The following is a 15,991-nucleotide window of genomic DNA, read 5'->3' as shown; positions in this document are numbered from 1 at the left end:
TAACTTTGCAATGGCGTTGCAGTTACGATAAAAATATTTTTGCTGGTTGTTTACCGTTTTAACAATTGAGGAGCATTAAAACAACATTATTATATCAATAATCAATGAATGTAGTTACGTCGTCAGTTCAATCGCGACGTGTCAGGAACGCATTCTCTGAATGGCCGAACTTATAGGTACTTATACGGTCTAGGTACATTTTACCATGTGCCAATGTTGACAACAATACATGCATCCTGCAATGTGTATTACTCAAAATATAGATTGTTTTGAATGCTACGGTACAAAGATATGCTACGTTGTGCCAAACCGACCCTCATACTTAAGGAATTGGTAATCGCACATAGATTAAAAAATGTAGGTACGTATATTACTGCACGCATAGTAATAGCTCGTTTTGTTAATAAAAGTGCCTAGTATAGAAAGAAATGGTCTTCGAAAAAAAATCGCAAAGCTCTATTTGGTCACTGGAAGGCAAAACTTTGGTTTTTCTATAAACTGCCAGCCAAGCCCTGTAAAGTTGCCGGTGTAAGATAAACAAGTGAGCAATTACACATCGACTGATAAATTTACAATAATATTTGTATATCTGTAGTAGTAACTGAAAGTGTGTTTATATTTTTGTAACGGATGAAACTAGATGTACTATGGCATAAAGACATTGTTAAACGCTAAGTGTAGATTGTAAACGCCTCAGCAATTGAATATACGGGCTACGGCTGGCATACCACCACATACTTGTAGATTATCTAGAATTGTGTCTTTGGATGGCTCAATACGATTTGAAACAGCAAATTGCAATTTTCAGTTGCCGAATAAAGCTGGTTTGGGAACCTAACTTTTATATACAAACATAGAATATAGCAACTCATTGTTTCATTTAAAACACATTTGTAAATTGCTTCCAAAAATTGTGCCAAATACATGCTGTTGTAACTAAAGAACTGCTCAATAGATTTTATATTATAGTTGACTGTGTCAATGTCTGCATTGTTAACGTTATATTTATCCATTACAATCATAGTATATAAACATAAATTATTTATGAAATTGTTACATAACATCAATCATCGATGTTTTCATTTGAATTGTATTTTTAGTACTATAGTCATTCATAGTTGCTACCGCGTTGTTACCCATGTCTGGTCCACGGAACAAACTTCCAGTAAGTTATCGACCCGGACAAATCTGAAAGAGAATCTATATAACAAGGGATAGGTAATAGATTGATTAGAAAATTAACATATACATAATACAAATTGATATTTAAATCATTTTTATACTCAAACACTGCCCATTATGTAGATGAAGTAAGCGTCTGAAACACCATTTAGGTTCATCAAAATTCAAACTCAAACTCAAACTCAAAATCGTTTATTCAAATTAGGCTGATAAATCAGCACTTTTCGAACGTCAAAAAATTATTTTATTGACTAGTAGTTAAACCGTGGAAAACGACTAGTTATACATAAATGAGACTTATTTTTAATATTAGACCGTATTCATTTGAAATGGAATATGTATAGTGCCGGCAGTAGGCATATTCTCTGTTGGGCAGCTGCCTAATGATCCTTATGCACCAAAGTCTTGCAACGTGATAATCGTTTATACAAAATAAATGTATTCAGACAGTGCTGAAACAAAGACAAAGCCTTCATTGTACAAGGGTAGTGTACATTATTATTTCTAGTTGTAAGGGTTGGTTACAACCTCATTTGAACGATTGAGTCAGCAATCGAGGACATCATTACAAATTTATAACGTGCCATATTATTATATAAATTGTAAGAGTTGCATTTTGTATGAGTTTGTTAGGTATATAACGTGACTATGGGGAAGTCATGTATTAATTTCTACCAACTACATAGGCAGTAAATGGATTTTTTAATAAACGATTTACAAAACACACAGGAGTTTTATTGAAACAACGATGTAATGAAAGTATTTATTGTAACCAGAAATTAATCATGAAAGTTATGTTTTCCATCCCATTTCATAATACATTTGTACAAAAGGTCTTAAAGCTAAACATATATTCTAGAAGAATATACATTGTACAATAGTCAACTACACTACACTTATGTTATTGTCAGACTTTACTACAAGGCTCTAAATGTAAAGCTCGCGTCTTATATGATTTAAAACATTCAATCAATTTGTAGATTTGTATCATAACCTCATCTCAATCACTTGCTGTTTAGATTCCGATATCTGCTCTTATTTCTTGTTTCAAACTCCCTACAATTCTACATACAGTTAAGATTTATAAGTACACCTTAAGCTGACACTCAATTATTGAGGCCAGTATCACATCTAGGAGCTAAAATGTATACAACTAAAAGAAATCAGTCTAAAGTCTGACAATATCAATCGACTTCAAGTTTTCTGAAGTTGCCAGTGAGTCCTCTCATGGCGTCGCCGACTGTGTCAGCGCCTGAGCACGTCATGGCGCCAGTTTTGAGTGCAGAGACAGCGCCCTCTCGCGCCGCTTCGCTGTACATCTCGAGACGAACCGCCATCTTGTCGTTCAGAAGAAGAATGTCTCGTCTGGCAGCGAGCTCGTCTTTCCACAGAGCTGCAAATAAAATTCAGTGTTATAGGCGCTGGTGACAGCGAGCGGGAAGTTCATGGTTGTGGTCAGCATACAAATCGACATCTGTGGTACGAACGATGACACAAAATCTTTTAGGATCTGAGAGTACGTGTGAATACTTATACTCACTTATCATTTCCTTCATAGGCATGGTGCCTCCATACTCCTTGGGCAGTAACCTCTTGTCAATTTCTACGTCTTCCACAGCGCTGTAGAGCTTCACTCTCTTCTTGATCTTCTCAGAAATGAGTGCCATGCCAAAGTCCAAAGCAAACTTGACCGTAGGGTGAACATTGACACCGTAGATCTCCTTGTGTCTCATGGGTAGCGTGCGCTGTTAAATGAAAAATAAAAGATTTAAATAAATTAATGTGGAATAATAGGTACAACATTATGCCATAGTATTTATATTGCTTTTAGGTACTTCTGTCCATTGCGTTTCCAAGATGGACATTCAGGGATAAAGTAGGCCTTTGTTTTTTTTTGGATTGGTCCAGTAGTTTACCTCCCAGCAAATGTCACAGTAAAAAACTTTATTTTTTGTTCAACCCTACACGTCTCTTCAACTTTTCTTCGAATCTAGATTTTACAAACCAGTTCTCATAATCTCAAAAACTAAAGTCTTATCTACCTCTCCATTCTTGACGATTCTGACGGCTTCTTTAGGCGTGAACAGAGTGAGGTGGGGGAAGCTGACGCCGCTACCGTCAGCGTAGTGGACTACTCCTCGGACTTGGTTCTCCTCGTCTTCCAACAGCGTCTCGTAGCAGATGCCCATGACCCGGCACATGTCCTGGTTAGTGTACTTGTAGGGATCGAACACACCTATACAGGAGTTACAGAAGATTAGTTCAAGTCTGTTTTAAATAAAAATAAAATTCATGAATTCATTTTATGAATGTCATGTTCGATTTAGAATGAAGGGGTGGAATACTTGAGGTCCTAGTTGTTTCTAAATGGTTAGGTACTGTCAGAAATAATCTTCAGAATGTGGGTGGAAATACCGAAATGAAAAGACATATGATTCGTGTGATTTGACAAAGCTGCAGTTAGGTACAAAAGTTATAGCAATAATGGAAGGTATAATAAAATACCAATACGTAGGTAGTAAAACATTGCTAAATATTGTTTATAATGCCTTTCATATTTCGCACTCCAATAGATATAATTGGGTGTTGCGACTTTATTTTAATCTCATAATAACTAACATGGATGAACGTGCAAATAAGTGAATGAAGTGCAAAGTGTCAAGGTTCATAGCGTGTGGTAAATGGTTGAATGCAATAAATACTTTTTACGACACAAAGCTATAGGCACTGATTATGGTGTTATATCAATGTGGCAACAAAGTTCACTTTCATCAATAAGTCTCCCACGCGGCACAGTTTCTTGCGCATGGGCCAAGGACACTACCTGTAGCATTCAAGTCCAATATGCGTCTTAAAGACGAATAGGTAAGTAGCATGAAGTCAGCCAAACTGCCATCTCACTCTGTAGGTATTCAGGAACAGTAATGGCCCTAGGTTTCATAAGGCCGAAACCTACATACCTCTTATCATCTTGTCAATGGCCAATCTATTAAATAGTCCGTCAGGAACACTGCTGTGTGCATGGCCACCGAACGTTAATAGATGGTACCATTGCCGGCTTGAATGGCAATGGTCATTCATGGAATGAAAACTTAGAATATTGGCAATAGGCTTAATACAGATAAACGAACAATAACCAAGCAATACAATAAATGTAAAAAATACTCTGAAAAGCAAGATATTGTTAATACTAACCAAAACCAATAAATAAATAATTGTGAAATAAAAATAATATATGAAATGAATACTACTTGAAATCGTTGGATTATCATAAGGTTGTATGTATATCTACCAGGCCTGTAAATGACCACGCGGCGACCGAGCCTGTCCTTGAACGGACTCACAAATATGTATCTGAAAAGAAGGAAATAAGAAGTTCAAACAAAAGCGGCAAATCTACAAAGATCTATAATGACATATAACGTACTGAACAGTGATGCTGATTTGACACTGGCCACACAAAAATCCAGTCTAGCTATTGATTCAATATTCGAGGAATCGAATAAGCTTCTAATCGATATTTAAGTGGTCTACTCGTAAAATCTTACCCCAGCTCAATCAGTTCCATCATAACGGGAAGCTTGTAGTCCAGCTGGTTGAAGGCGATGCCCCACGACTGACGAAGTAGAATGTACCTCTCGATGGCTTCCTGTGCCATTGGTACGCTAAACTTCTTGGCGCGGAGGAAACGTAGAAAGAAACTGGCATCTATAAATCAGAGAGTAAATATTAGAGAGTATTATTTTCCTCTTATCCTTTATTTGATGTGCCACCATATTTCTAGCTCCCCTTTTAAGTTACTATACTCTATGTCTAGCTCTTAAAGCATGCAGATGTAGGCACTTAATTACATGTATGGAGTAAGTTACTTAGTATTTCAGCGAGCATCATATTTGTGTACGCTTTACGCATCGTTTCGATTTGAGAAGATTGTAGAGAAGTTACGGAATCGATTGTTATGTGTAACTATTCCTGCAGTTCTTTATTCAAAATCTGATCGAAGCCATTCGAAACCATACTTATCCTTACTTATCATGTGTACCTATGTATATAAAATGTGACTTACCCATTCTTATAGCCATGAACTTGGGGTTTTGCTCCATCCAGCTCCTGATTGCTGCAAGTGCCTGTGACCGGGCGTTCTCCGTCTCTCGAAGCTCATCCTCAGCTATCTTCTGAGTGTCAGGAGAGAGGGGGCATACGTACTCATCGTTTTCTGTCAAGAAACGTTTTTCGGTTCTCCTAGACATGATTGAGAGTCTGTAAAGAAGAAACAGGGGTTTTGAAAAATATGCTAATTAGAGTTAATCAGGTTCAGATATAGCTAGGTATTTATATGATTCGGAAGGGAGTTTTAGTTTAAGTCATCATCATCCTCCGAGCCTTTTTCCCAACTACATTAGGGTCGGCTTCCAGTCTAACCACCAGCTGAGTACCAGTGCTTTACAAGAAGCGACAGCCTTTCTGACCTCCTCAACCCAGTTACCCGGGCAACCCGATACCCCTTGGTTAGACTGGTGTCAGACTTAGTACTGGCTTCTGACTACCCGTAACGACTGCCAGTAAGTCTTTAGTTAGTTAGCGACTTTAGTTTAAGTAATACCAGATTATTATACATTCGTCATTACTTTATCTTATATCACTAATTATAAAGGTACAATTATGTTCATTGTGATGATACTTACGCAACTAAAGAGGATGTTACCTTACAAAAGAAATGAAGGTTTTCCTTCTTGGGTTGAATTGAAATACCGCAAAAGACGTTTGCACTATCCTCATAAAACAAAAGGTTGCCTTTAACTGATATTGCATAAAAGTCTTTTTCAAAGGTCTAATAGTTTTAATATTGTGACATCTTGAGATTTTAACAATACAGCCAAGAAATATTAGTCACGTTGGGATTTCATTGCTAATTTTACACGGATAACATATTAGGAAAAATGTATCGATATACTTTTTCAGATTTTTGTTTAATGCACATTTTCTCCTTTACTAGATAATTTGGATACAAACATAACCTGTAACATACCGGATAAAAACTGTGTAGATATGTACCAACAGGTACTCGGAAAGCTTATTGCACACATACACAATAGAACAAGCGACACAAATAAGATACTCGTAAGTTTACTTATCCTTCAAGCATCCGTCATTTCTAAACGCACTTGCAAAACCTTAGCATCCTCGCAGTACCTACCTTTCGTGTAGCAAGACAAACTATCGATTGATCGTTTCTCCCAAGTAATCGAGTACTCGGTTAAGCAATCGATCGGCTTGAGCAACAATAATTATGTATAACTTTTCGTGACTGTCGAAATACGATATAGATTATGTTGCCGAAATTCATTCCGTGTTCGATTTTGAGTTTCTAATTGTTTTTTCTTTATTGACACATAAGTTTAATTTTTAAGTAGTTAAAATACTCTACTCATAGGCAGCTTGCAACCACCGATCAATTCAGGGTATCAGGTCCAGGTTCTATAGGAAAATTTCCCTTAAATAAACTGAAATTATGGAGCTCTCGACTAGGTACAGTAACAACTGAACTTTATTCTTAACTAGCTGATCCCGCGAACTTCGTATCGTTTAAACCTTCCCTGGACCTCTACAAACATTTTAAAACCAAAATCAGCTCAATCAGCCCAACCGTTCTCGAGTTTTAATCAGACTAACGAACAACAATTCATTTTTATTTATATAGATTAGAAGAATTGTGACACGGATTTTTTTTCAATACTATCCTTTAATAGCCGATTCACTGAAATCTTAACTGATAGGATCGATAGTAGAAGTACTAATAAATCACAATTAGACAAAATATCGACATCTACCAATTAAAGTAAAAGTAGGTGATTCATCACTATCTAAGATCAAGGTAACTATTGCATTACATCGCATAACAAAGCCTGTAAGTAACATAATTTTGTTAATCTACGTAATTGTTGGCGTTATATAATGTTTCAATGTAATTAGGGTAGAACTGAGCTCGGGCCGCGTTGTGAAACTATTGCTCGAGGCTCGGACACGTGAGCAAGCTTGCTGTATTGTAAAATTATTTAATAACTACGTACTTGGTGCAATAAAGCTCGTGCCTATTTATTTACTATCCAGCTGATTCTTTCGACGCCGATTGCTTATTTTATCAGGCATAATGTAACATGCTCAATGTCAATAATTTTTGTAACGTAATTTTTGGGTGTTTATCCGTTCACAAGATGGGATAAACGCTAAGAAGAAGAAGAATCCAATATTTTTTGAGTTTATTCGTTACTCTAAATCTTTCTTCTCTTTCCTTTCGAAAGACATTTTCAGTAGCAGGCTTTTTGAACGTTAGTCATGAAGCCTCTTAGTTATAAGAGTCGAGTCTACCTTGTCGCAATTTTTTTTCATGAGGCACAATATAAACTCTTTTTTATGGGAGAGTGTATTCCATTTTGGTGAATATTTACTGGTAATTCTGAAAATATATAACATTACCTATGTTCTGTATCTGTGTAAGGATGCGCAAACCGTAAAGATTGAATGAAACGGTTAATATTATGAGCTGTGGTCATCATGACTTAACATTCGACTTAGAAGTTACGTCCACCTCGTTACATATTAATAAATAAGAATTGATAACAGTATCGAGACCACAGCATTACATTTCGGTAATAGTTACCCACTACTCCCAATATGACAAATAACCACAAACAGGTTTCTTCGACAAAATCAAATATACGATGAGTCAACAGCAGACTTTAAGTTACGACACTGTTACTGCTTCGGAATGATTTGCAATCTCGGATAATGAATGAAATGTTGATGCATTGCCGGAAAATTACCGAATAGACGTGTAATAGGTCAATCTGTGGAGCAACGTGCAATCGAGTTATGTATTGAAATCTATCCGTCTATAATTCTGTGGAACAGATCAGATAAGATATTAGCTAATAGAACTGCATTGAGTCTGCTATGAGTAGCTTGCACCCAAGTAGACCATTTTCACTCGCGTCCCAAGAAAACTATTTCCTCTATCCTGATGAAAAATAGCCCGTGTAAGGAAAGGAAAGTATCTGTTTAATTCAGAAGCTTTTGCGTGAAAGAGAGACCAAAGTTTAGTTCCATGTCGATGTGGTGAAAATCTATCTGAGAAAAATATGTATTGATTATTACGTAAGTAGGTATTATTATGTTAGTATGCATTTACATTTTTAGGAAACATGAACATTTTTAGAAAGCATAAATGGTGATAACAGTAGGTGCACGGGGCGGCACTCAGATTAAACTTATTTTCTGACTCCACCATGTACTTTTGAGTATTCTCAGCCCAAGAGAAAACTCACAAAGTACGGATGCAGGACGTATCCTTCCTACTAGTCAGGGGATGCTATGTACTACAGCCGACTTTCTCTATGCAGCTAGTTTACTTAGCGTAGTGAAATGGCTAGGTGGAAGGAAACGCTAGAAGAATTGACTAATTCCTGAGTATGCTTACTTATTTTTATAGGTCAGTAGGTCATTTGTCAAGTACAAGCAGGGTAACTTCTTCCAGGGTTAGGATATTTTATCCTTTGTAGGTATATTTTAACAGTCTGTGATTGGGACTATGGAAAAGGGTTATATTGAAAAGGCTGCAGATAAAACTAATAATGCCACCACATTTTTGTCTCGAGTTCTCCTCAGACCAGTTACCCAGGCAACCCGATGCCCCTCGGTAAGACGGAGTTGTCAGGCTTTCTGGCTTCTGACTCTCTTTATCAACTGATGAAGATGTTCAAGTGGTAGCCGGGACTCACGAATTCAAAGAGCCTTCCGCAGCACGGAAGAACTCATAACTTCTTAATAAATGGTGACCCATCTCCGGACCGACCGCGCCAAGCTTGCATAACTTTAAGATCCATCCTAGTTTCTCAAACAACTTAGTTTCAGTAAGTGTGGCAGACTTTATGATCACAGACAATACAAAGTTATGAAACAATCGCAAAGCAATAATTTCAGTGGAGTAAAGACAACTTTCATTCGCATAGCATAATATATGAAGTCATTTAAGATTATTCGGGGATCAAGCATTTATGTTACGGACCGTGAAATGTTAGAGTCAACGACGTGTAAAGTTTATTCCTGAACATAGTTGGGATTTCTGAATATAATAATAGGAGTACAAATAGACCAATTAATGTTACATTATTTAGCCATACAAAATAAAAATAAATTGGAATTAATTTTTACATAACAGGTTACAGTCAATCTTTGTATGTTTTTGCATGGCATATAATGTGACATTATCGCCAATTTGCGTGAAAAATCAAAAGTTAGGCACGATTTAGTATTTCTTTTGTCATGATAGTTGAAATTAAACACTGGAGTATCCAGTATTTTGTCGTTGTAGTTTATACAATATGTCACTGTACACTATTTTTTTAACATATTTAAATTGTGACTATATAAAATGTGGACTCACTTTTCGAAGTTTCCCGCGTAATATCACTAAGGGCACGTTCACGTAGCACAGAGAGCGAGCGAGCACTGGCGGCCGAAACGGGCTGACTTGTTATTTTGCTTGCAGGCGACGAATGTTGCGCTCAACCACAGCAGATATTTAGATAACTGCGGTTTTCAGTGAATGTTGCAGGGATCAACAACAGTTTTAGTTTTCCTTTGGTTTGATTGCGGTAGTTCGATAGTTAAGCATGTCCCTACTAGTGTAAGGTAGCTAAAACGTTCCAATTCATAGCATGACTTAGTTATCTACTTGCTTGAACTGCTTGAGTTCAACACTACAGGAACCCAATCTTGTAAGGCATTTTTTCTATATAACAGAAAAGTAAACAATTTACAGGAATCGGCGGCTTCTTCTAGCTTATACAATTCTGCTGTTTCGTGTTATTCTTAAAGCCATGTATTCACTGAGAAACAATTGTTTATAAACACTGTTTCAGAAACAATATCTACGTGTTTCTGAAACAAATAATTTTGTTTCAGAAACATATAATTTTGTTTCTGTGGACGATATGGTCGGCAGAGTTTCCGAAACATTGTTGCTGTAAACATCTACGTGATGTTTCAGAAACTGCGTATCTGAAATATTGTTTCCCAGTGAATACATGGCTTAAAAGAGCCTGCGTACATTGCTTAGTTAACTTAAACTAACTGTTGCGCACCCCTGATATTTTGTTTAGGCCGTTGTTTGAAAATTGCAAGTCTTACATAAATGACAAAAATCGTAGTATAAACGATTAAGGTCGGCTCAGTGTAACTAAAATTGGACTTAAATTACATACCGGTGGTATTTTTACGAACATGCAATAGTTTGAGATAAACATCGTTAAGTTCATATTAGCATTTCTCCTTCATATTGCTTGGCTAAACGTTAGATACATTAGAGTAAGGGCCGGATGTCCAATAGCCGCAAAAGTATCTACTTAGAAATATACATAACTAGTTGTTTTTCTGCGGTTTCTCTCGCATCCCGGAGGAACTACGTTACGTATTCGGATAAAATATAGCTTATGTTAATATACTCGGGAATAGTTTAGCTTCCCAACACTGAAAGAATTTTCAAATCTGAGCAGGAGAGCCTCGGTTCTGTAGAGCCTTTATATATTATTTTTTTGTACCCACAATAAAAAAAAAATGTTTTCCTATCTTTTATATTAGTAAGTATGGAGAGAAAAACTATAGATTAACATTAAGTCTATGAAGAGGAAAAAGTTATCGGACTATTGTTTTAGCTCAAGCAGGGTTATAAGTGTCTGTAGGTGTCTATTGGCTCCAAGAATAAGTCAAGAATATTCATTATGGAAAATGCCATACACGTAACACACTACTGCGATTGTTAAAGGAGCGCAACAAAGCTAATGCATCCGCAGTTGCCTACAGATAGTGGAATATTAAGTATACCGCTGTTTAGATTCTTAAAGCAATATACGTAGGTTAGATAAGTAAGCTGCGTTAGTCACCATAGTCATTCTTCCGATGATCCGCTAAAACGAATCTTCACTAACTTGCAGTCAGAATTTACACGTTAATGATATGATTAAATACCTACTTGACCCAGACAACGTATCGTCAGCCTTATTATTGTCCTAGGGCATGGCAAGTCTTCTTCTCATACTCTGTAGGCATGCGCTTGCCGAAGGCGGATTTGCCATTTCCGACTTTTTGAAGCCTAGGTTTTTTAAAGTAAAACCCAGAAAGATAGAATTATTAAAATAAAATAAAACATTCCGTATCTAGGTAACACGACTGGTGGGTCCACATAAGACGAACTTCACACAGACTTTTACAGAATTTTGTCTAAGCAAAAATCGGCGCATACAAAACAATTTTTAATAATAAAGTCTGCGCAAAAATCTTTTCATCATATTTTCACTCAAACTTCAGAATAAAGTCTGTATCGTGTGGACCCAACATAAAACTAGCCCGCGTCAAATCTAAACAAATGGACTAAAAAGACATTATGCACAAACCGACTGTGTAATCGCGTAAAAATGCCCGTTACCGTTATAACCTTTTTACCGTCCCACTGCTGGGCACAGGCTTCCTCTCACACGGAGAAGGCTTGAGCTTTAATCATCACTCCTGATACACGCTGATAGTCCAGGTGTCCTCAAAATGTTTTCCTTCGCCTTTTTATCAGCCATCGGAAAAATGTGTTAGTCAGAAAACTAATCGTCATTTGTTTCACACGTTCCTGCTTATTATTATTATTACCCACGTAAAAAACTTACAGCGGTCTTAATTAAACTGAATTTACTTTATAGTATAACATCTTTCAGAGCAAAATATAATATTGCGAAATGCATTCACAGATGCAATTACATAAGACAATTAGCAGTGATAATTCCACGTTCACAATAAGCAAGATGAGTTTGCTGTTTTTTGCAAAATATATGTTTATGCGCAATGGACAATGAATTTAGGCAACTTTTGAAAGATCTCGAAATAGGTAAAGAACATAACTGTTGACGGTAATGACCTTTTCTGATAATCGACTGAGAGTCATCATTTGTATTACAAAATCATAGATTTTTATATTTCTTTATTTAATTTACTGTGATGAGATATGAAGCAAACTTGTATGGCTCTTTTCTTTCTTGGCTCAGCGTTAAAAGGCTTTATTTACAAATCCCTTAAAAGTTTTCTAGAACTGTTTCCTGCATTGTCATTTGCGTCGCGAACAATTTTGCATTCTCAGAAGATCTCCGGAATATCTATATCGGTTTAGCTGTTTGCTTAAATAATTCAGTTCTGACCTAGAAATTACTAATTCTAGGCTAGATTGGCTAGGTCAATAAACTGCTCATGCTTAAAATATAATCATGATGTAATAAATGAACAGGGTTTCTTACTAGACAAGCATTACAGACAATAATGCATCGTTGCTTTTAAGTTGAAGAGTGCACTTTTTCTATTAATTGACAACAAATTAAATGCCATCAGACTGGTCTCGAAAATGTCTCCATGAAAATTCTTAGAATTTATTAACAGATTTGTTTTAGGTATCAAATTCAGAATGATAAAAAATCCCACCCATGATGAAAGCACAAAAGCTGATTGAGTCACTAACACGGGAAAAAATTATAGGCCTTACTCTGAAAACAAAAGGTTTTGCACAATACGTTAGAGAGAGACAGCATTTAAAATTCAAGCGTCATAAAGCGAGATAAACATAGCCTGCTCGAGTCTTTCCAGTAGAATGGATGACTCTTATGTCATACCGGTGTTGTGGACCACTGACCTACATTATCTTATAAAAGATTTAAATGAGTTACTTTTAAATGTTCGCAAAGGAACCGACCAGCATAAACATTAAATCTATTACCATTCGGTATGGCTATTGATAGCATCAATATTTCCGAATTTAATGTATTCGATGATGACTTGACGAATAACAGAGAAATATCTTTCAACATCAATATTATAAGTGATATTTCATAAACTATGCAATTCATCTGAATGTGTTTTGTCTACACGTAACATATGAAAGTAGTATGTACACGTGAAACGTCTAGATCCTCCAGACCAAAAAACTAGTTAAATTAATTAACGTTAACTTTCTCTGGCCCAAATTTTGCTGCATTGCTTGTAGTTAATGCTACGATTGCAACATTATTTAATAGAGATTAGTGAAGTAATCAAAAAGAGTGAAAAGCTTAATGATATTTACTCGGTCACACATACTCAAAATTAAAATAAACACGCTAAGCTATGTAAAATTATTATTAATATATTTACGTGTCACGTAAATGATTCTATTGAATGCGCAAACGCAAGAGACTACCGCATCAGTGTGTTTACACGCATTCGCCACCATGACGACACACAGTCAACGACACCAAATGAAAGCCATTCTCTCAACGGGCCAAGGTTATATAGAAAGGGCACGACTTTATTTCATTCTTGACTTGGGCTGAGCTTTTTATACCATACACATATACGCCTAGCATCTTTATTTTCTTTAAATTATTGTTGATATATTACTAGTACAGTACTAAAGAGGAATATAGTGTAATTGCAAAGGAATTAAATATTAAAAATAGACCAAACAACTTTGAAACTTACTTTTATGAAAGGGTTTCGCAGGGTCGAATCTTAAGCCTTTTGCTCTGTGCTATTAAAGTAATGAAATAGACAATCCATCATAACGTGCCACATACATGTATTTCTTACTGCTATAAGTTCATAAAAGCAAAATATAATGTTACTACTACAAGTAGTCACTCGTAGAGCCTTCAAAGTTGTGTAAAAATAACTGATAAAAATATGATTAAATAGAAATGAAGATAATATTTTTTGTTCATTCAATTTAATTATCAAATGACTTGTTTATTGATTCAATACATTTGTCTTTCTGTAACACCAATCGGTCAATCAAGTTCATGAACCACGATATCTCGGGAAAGAAACAATATTCCTAGAGCAACCAAAATTATCAGGTAATGTTCACTCTCAGTCATCGGTACTTCGGATGGTCTGGTCTCAAGACCAAGGTTTCTGCCCGACATTCTGGAACTGAATAAGAAGTTAGTTTAAGTTGGTAAAATTATCTCTGTTAGATTTAAATATTAAAGTAAAAATGGCTAAGTGTGAATACCATGTGGGCACACCAAAGGCCAAGGAAGACAAATAATAGAAAATCTAACTGCCCATTGCTGCAATATTTAATCTTCAAAATTGTCTTTTTACAACCTACATACACATGGTTATTATGGCCATCGGACTGATCAGCTGATTGCGTTACCCAAATGCTTAAGTTAAGTACACACGAATACGCAATGTGTTGGTGTGTCGGGTCCCGTTGTTCAAGGTCGTCCACATTTTGACTCTCATGAATATTGCGAACGGATGCAATAACCGGCTGCCAGGTAACATTATCTTTATGCTTGTTCGTTATTTTTATTTAAGCCTATTTTTGGTAAGAAGAAAGCTCTTTTCTTCACAAATTGATAGGTTTCAACTTACTCCAATATTTCACCGATATCAACAGGGACATGAGGGTCTTCTCTGCCGTCCACGTCCTGCCGGACGTCTACGTAAAAACTTGTTGCACATTTTCTTCACCAGAATAATGACCGCTGTAATAACTATGGCGATGCATATCATGTCTGGTAGGTCTACCGACACGGTAGTGTACGCACGAACTTTCAGCCATTTTTGTTTAAATGTTCCGGCATCAAGGGTTACACTGAAAAATATAAGGTTGTATAAGTTAAACAAGCCTCATTGTAGACAATAGTTGACGATTCCATTATTTAGAACAAAATCGTTGTTAAGACTTGCCCTATTTATGGAGTTATTAGGTCATAAAAGCAGTGTGAGTAAACTTATCATCCTACACCCGGGTTTGATGATTGGTCACAATCATGTTGCCTTTTGTAAGAGGTAAAATTGGGTTGCAATAAGTTGAAATGTAGGCTAGAAGCCAGACTGCTATTTGCGACTTTATTCCAACCATTGTAACGTTGATATTTGATCAGCAACGAACATTTGCAGCACAGTTTTTGCAAATTACGTGCTTACAGTGAGGAAACCTTCATTATACATGATAAATTATATTAAGCTAGCTGTTACTAACTGCTTTACTTGTTAGATATTAAATAATAGTGCAACTGAACAGGGAATCAAACCCGTCTCGTTTAAATGCTTGAACTTTACGTAGGTATGATGAGCGAGCCTGGTCGTAGAAATCAGGGTAAATCGATTAGGATGAATTAATTAAAAAATGCAGATTATTTTAAACTAGCCGTTTTCCCGCGGTTTCATCCGCATCCCGTGGGAGCTACTGCCCGCACCGGGATAAAATATAGCCTATGTTACTCGCAGATAATATAGCTTTCTAATGGTGAAAGGGTATTTAAAATCGGTCCAGTAGTTTTTGAGTTTATTCATTACAACCAAACAAACAAAGGTTTCCTCTTTATAATATTAGTATAGATTACGATTCTGCAATACAATGCAGGTAAGTAGTCCCATGTTTTTGATCAAGATTTGTTATTTCATGTTGATACGTACGTTGCTGTCGGTCCATCTGTAGCAGGCTGTACCTGCGCTGAACCGACACTGACTCTGGAATTAAAATAAATTAATTAGACGACAATAAATACACATATCCATCATTTGCCTTCTTACTTTCCCAGTGAAGGGCGCAGGCCTCTTCTCATACTAAGAAGGAATGAGCGTTAATCACCCCGTTTACTCTAAGCGGATTAGCGATCTCAGTCTTTTTAAAGTTCAGGTTTCCTCGAGATGTTTTCCTTCGCCTTTAATACTCGCTTTAATTTTCTCTTTACCAATAACTTAGAAAAGTCACATAGGTGCTGACTTG

At 36.3% G+C, this 15,991-nt stretch overlaps 1 protein-coding gene and 1 long non-coding RNA gene across 2 annotated transcripts; one reads left to right on the top strand and one right to left on the bottom strand.

The window, feature by feature from the left end:
• The first annotated feature begins 115 nt into the window (after positions 1–115).
• On the top strand, positions 116–1,906 carry LOC124644911. Its single transcript, XR_006986125.1, has 2 exons — positions 116–176; positions 1,438–1,906. It is a non-coding gene; the product is annotated as an uncharacterized LOC124644911 (long non-coding RNA).
• A 27-nt stretch (positions 1,907–1,933) lies between these two features.
• LOC124644910 (alpha-tocopherol transfer protein-like) lies at positions 1,934–9,737 on the bottom strand. The gene is made up of 7 exons (XM_047184585.1): positions 9,626–9,737; positions 5,249–5,442; positions 4,731–4,890; positions 4,475–4,536; positions 3,225–3,418; positions 2,723–2,927; positions 1,934–2,575 (listed from the first exon to the last, which is right to left on the bottom strand). Exons 2-7 carry the CDS (start codon positions 5,430–5,432, stop codon positions 2,367–2,369), a joined length of 1,014 nt encoding a protein of 337 aa, XP_047040541.1. The 5' UTR covers positions 5,433–5,442; positions 9,626–9,737; the 3' UTR covers positions 1,934–2,366.
• Positions 9,738–15,991: the final 6,254 nt, after the last annotated feature.

The sequence above is a fragment of the Helicoverpa zea genome, chromosome 31, assembly GCF_022581195.2.
Source record: "Helicoverpa zea isolate HzStark_Cry1AcR chromosome 31, ilHelZeax1.1, whole genome shotgun sequence".
Classification (NCBI taxonomy): Eukaryota; Metazoa; Arthropoda; class Insecta; order Lepidoptera; family Noctuidae; genus Helicoverpa; species Helicoverpa zea.
Note: the sequence above shows the minus strand (reverse complement) of the source record. Positions and strands in the feature narration are given on the sequence as shown.

What these genes read in the sequence shown, in the direction of transcription:
- LOC124644910 (XM_047184585.1), bottom strand. Translation starts at nt 5,432, where the DNA reads ATGTCTAGGAGAACCGAAAAACGTTTCTTGACAGAAAACGATGAGTAC. An exon ending in ATGGAACTGATTGAGCTGGG is followed by an intron (nt 4,537 to 4,730) that starts GTAAGATTTTAC and finishes CCTTCTTTTCAG; the next exon opens with ATACATATTTGTGAGTCCGT. An exon ending in CGTGGTCATTTACAGGCCTG is followed by an intron (nt 3,419 to 4,474) that starts GTAGATATACAT and finishes ACTCCTGTATAG; the next exon opens with GTGTGTTCGATCCCTACAAG.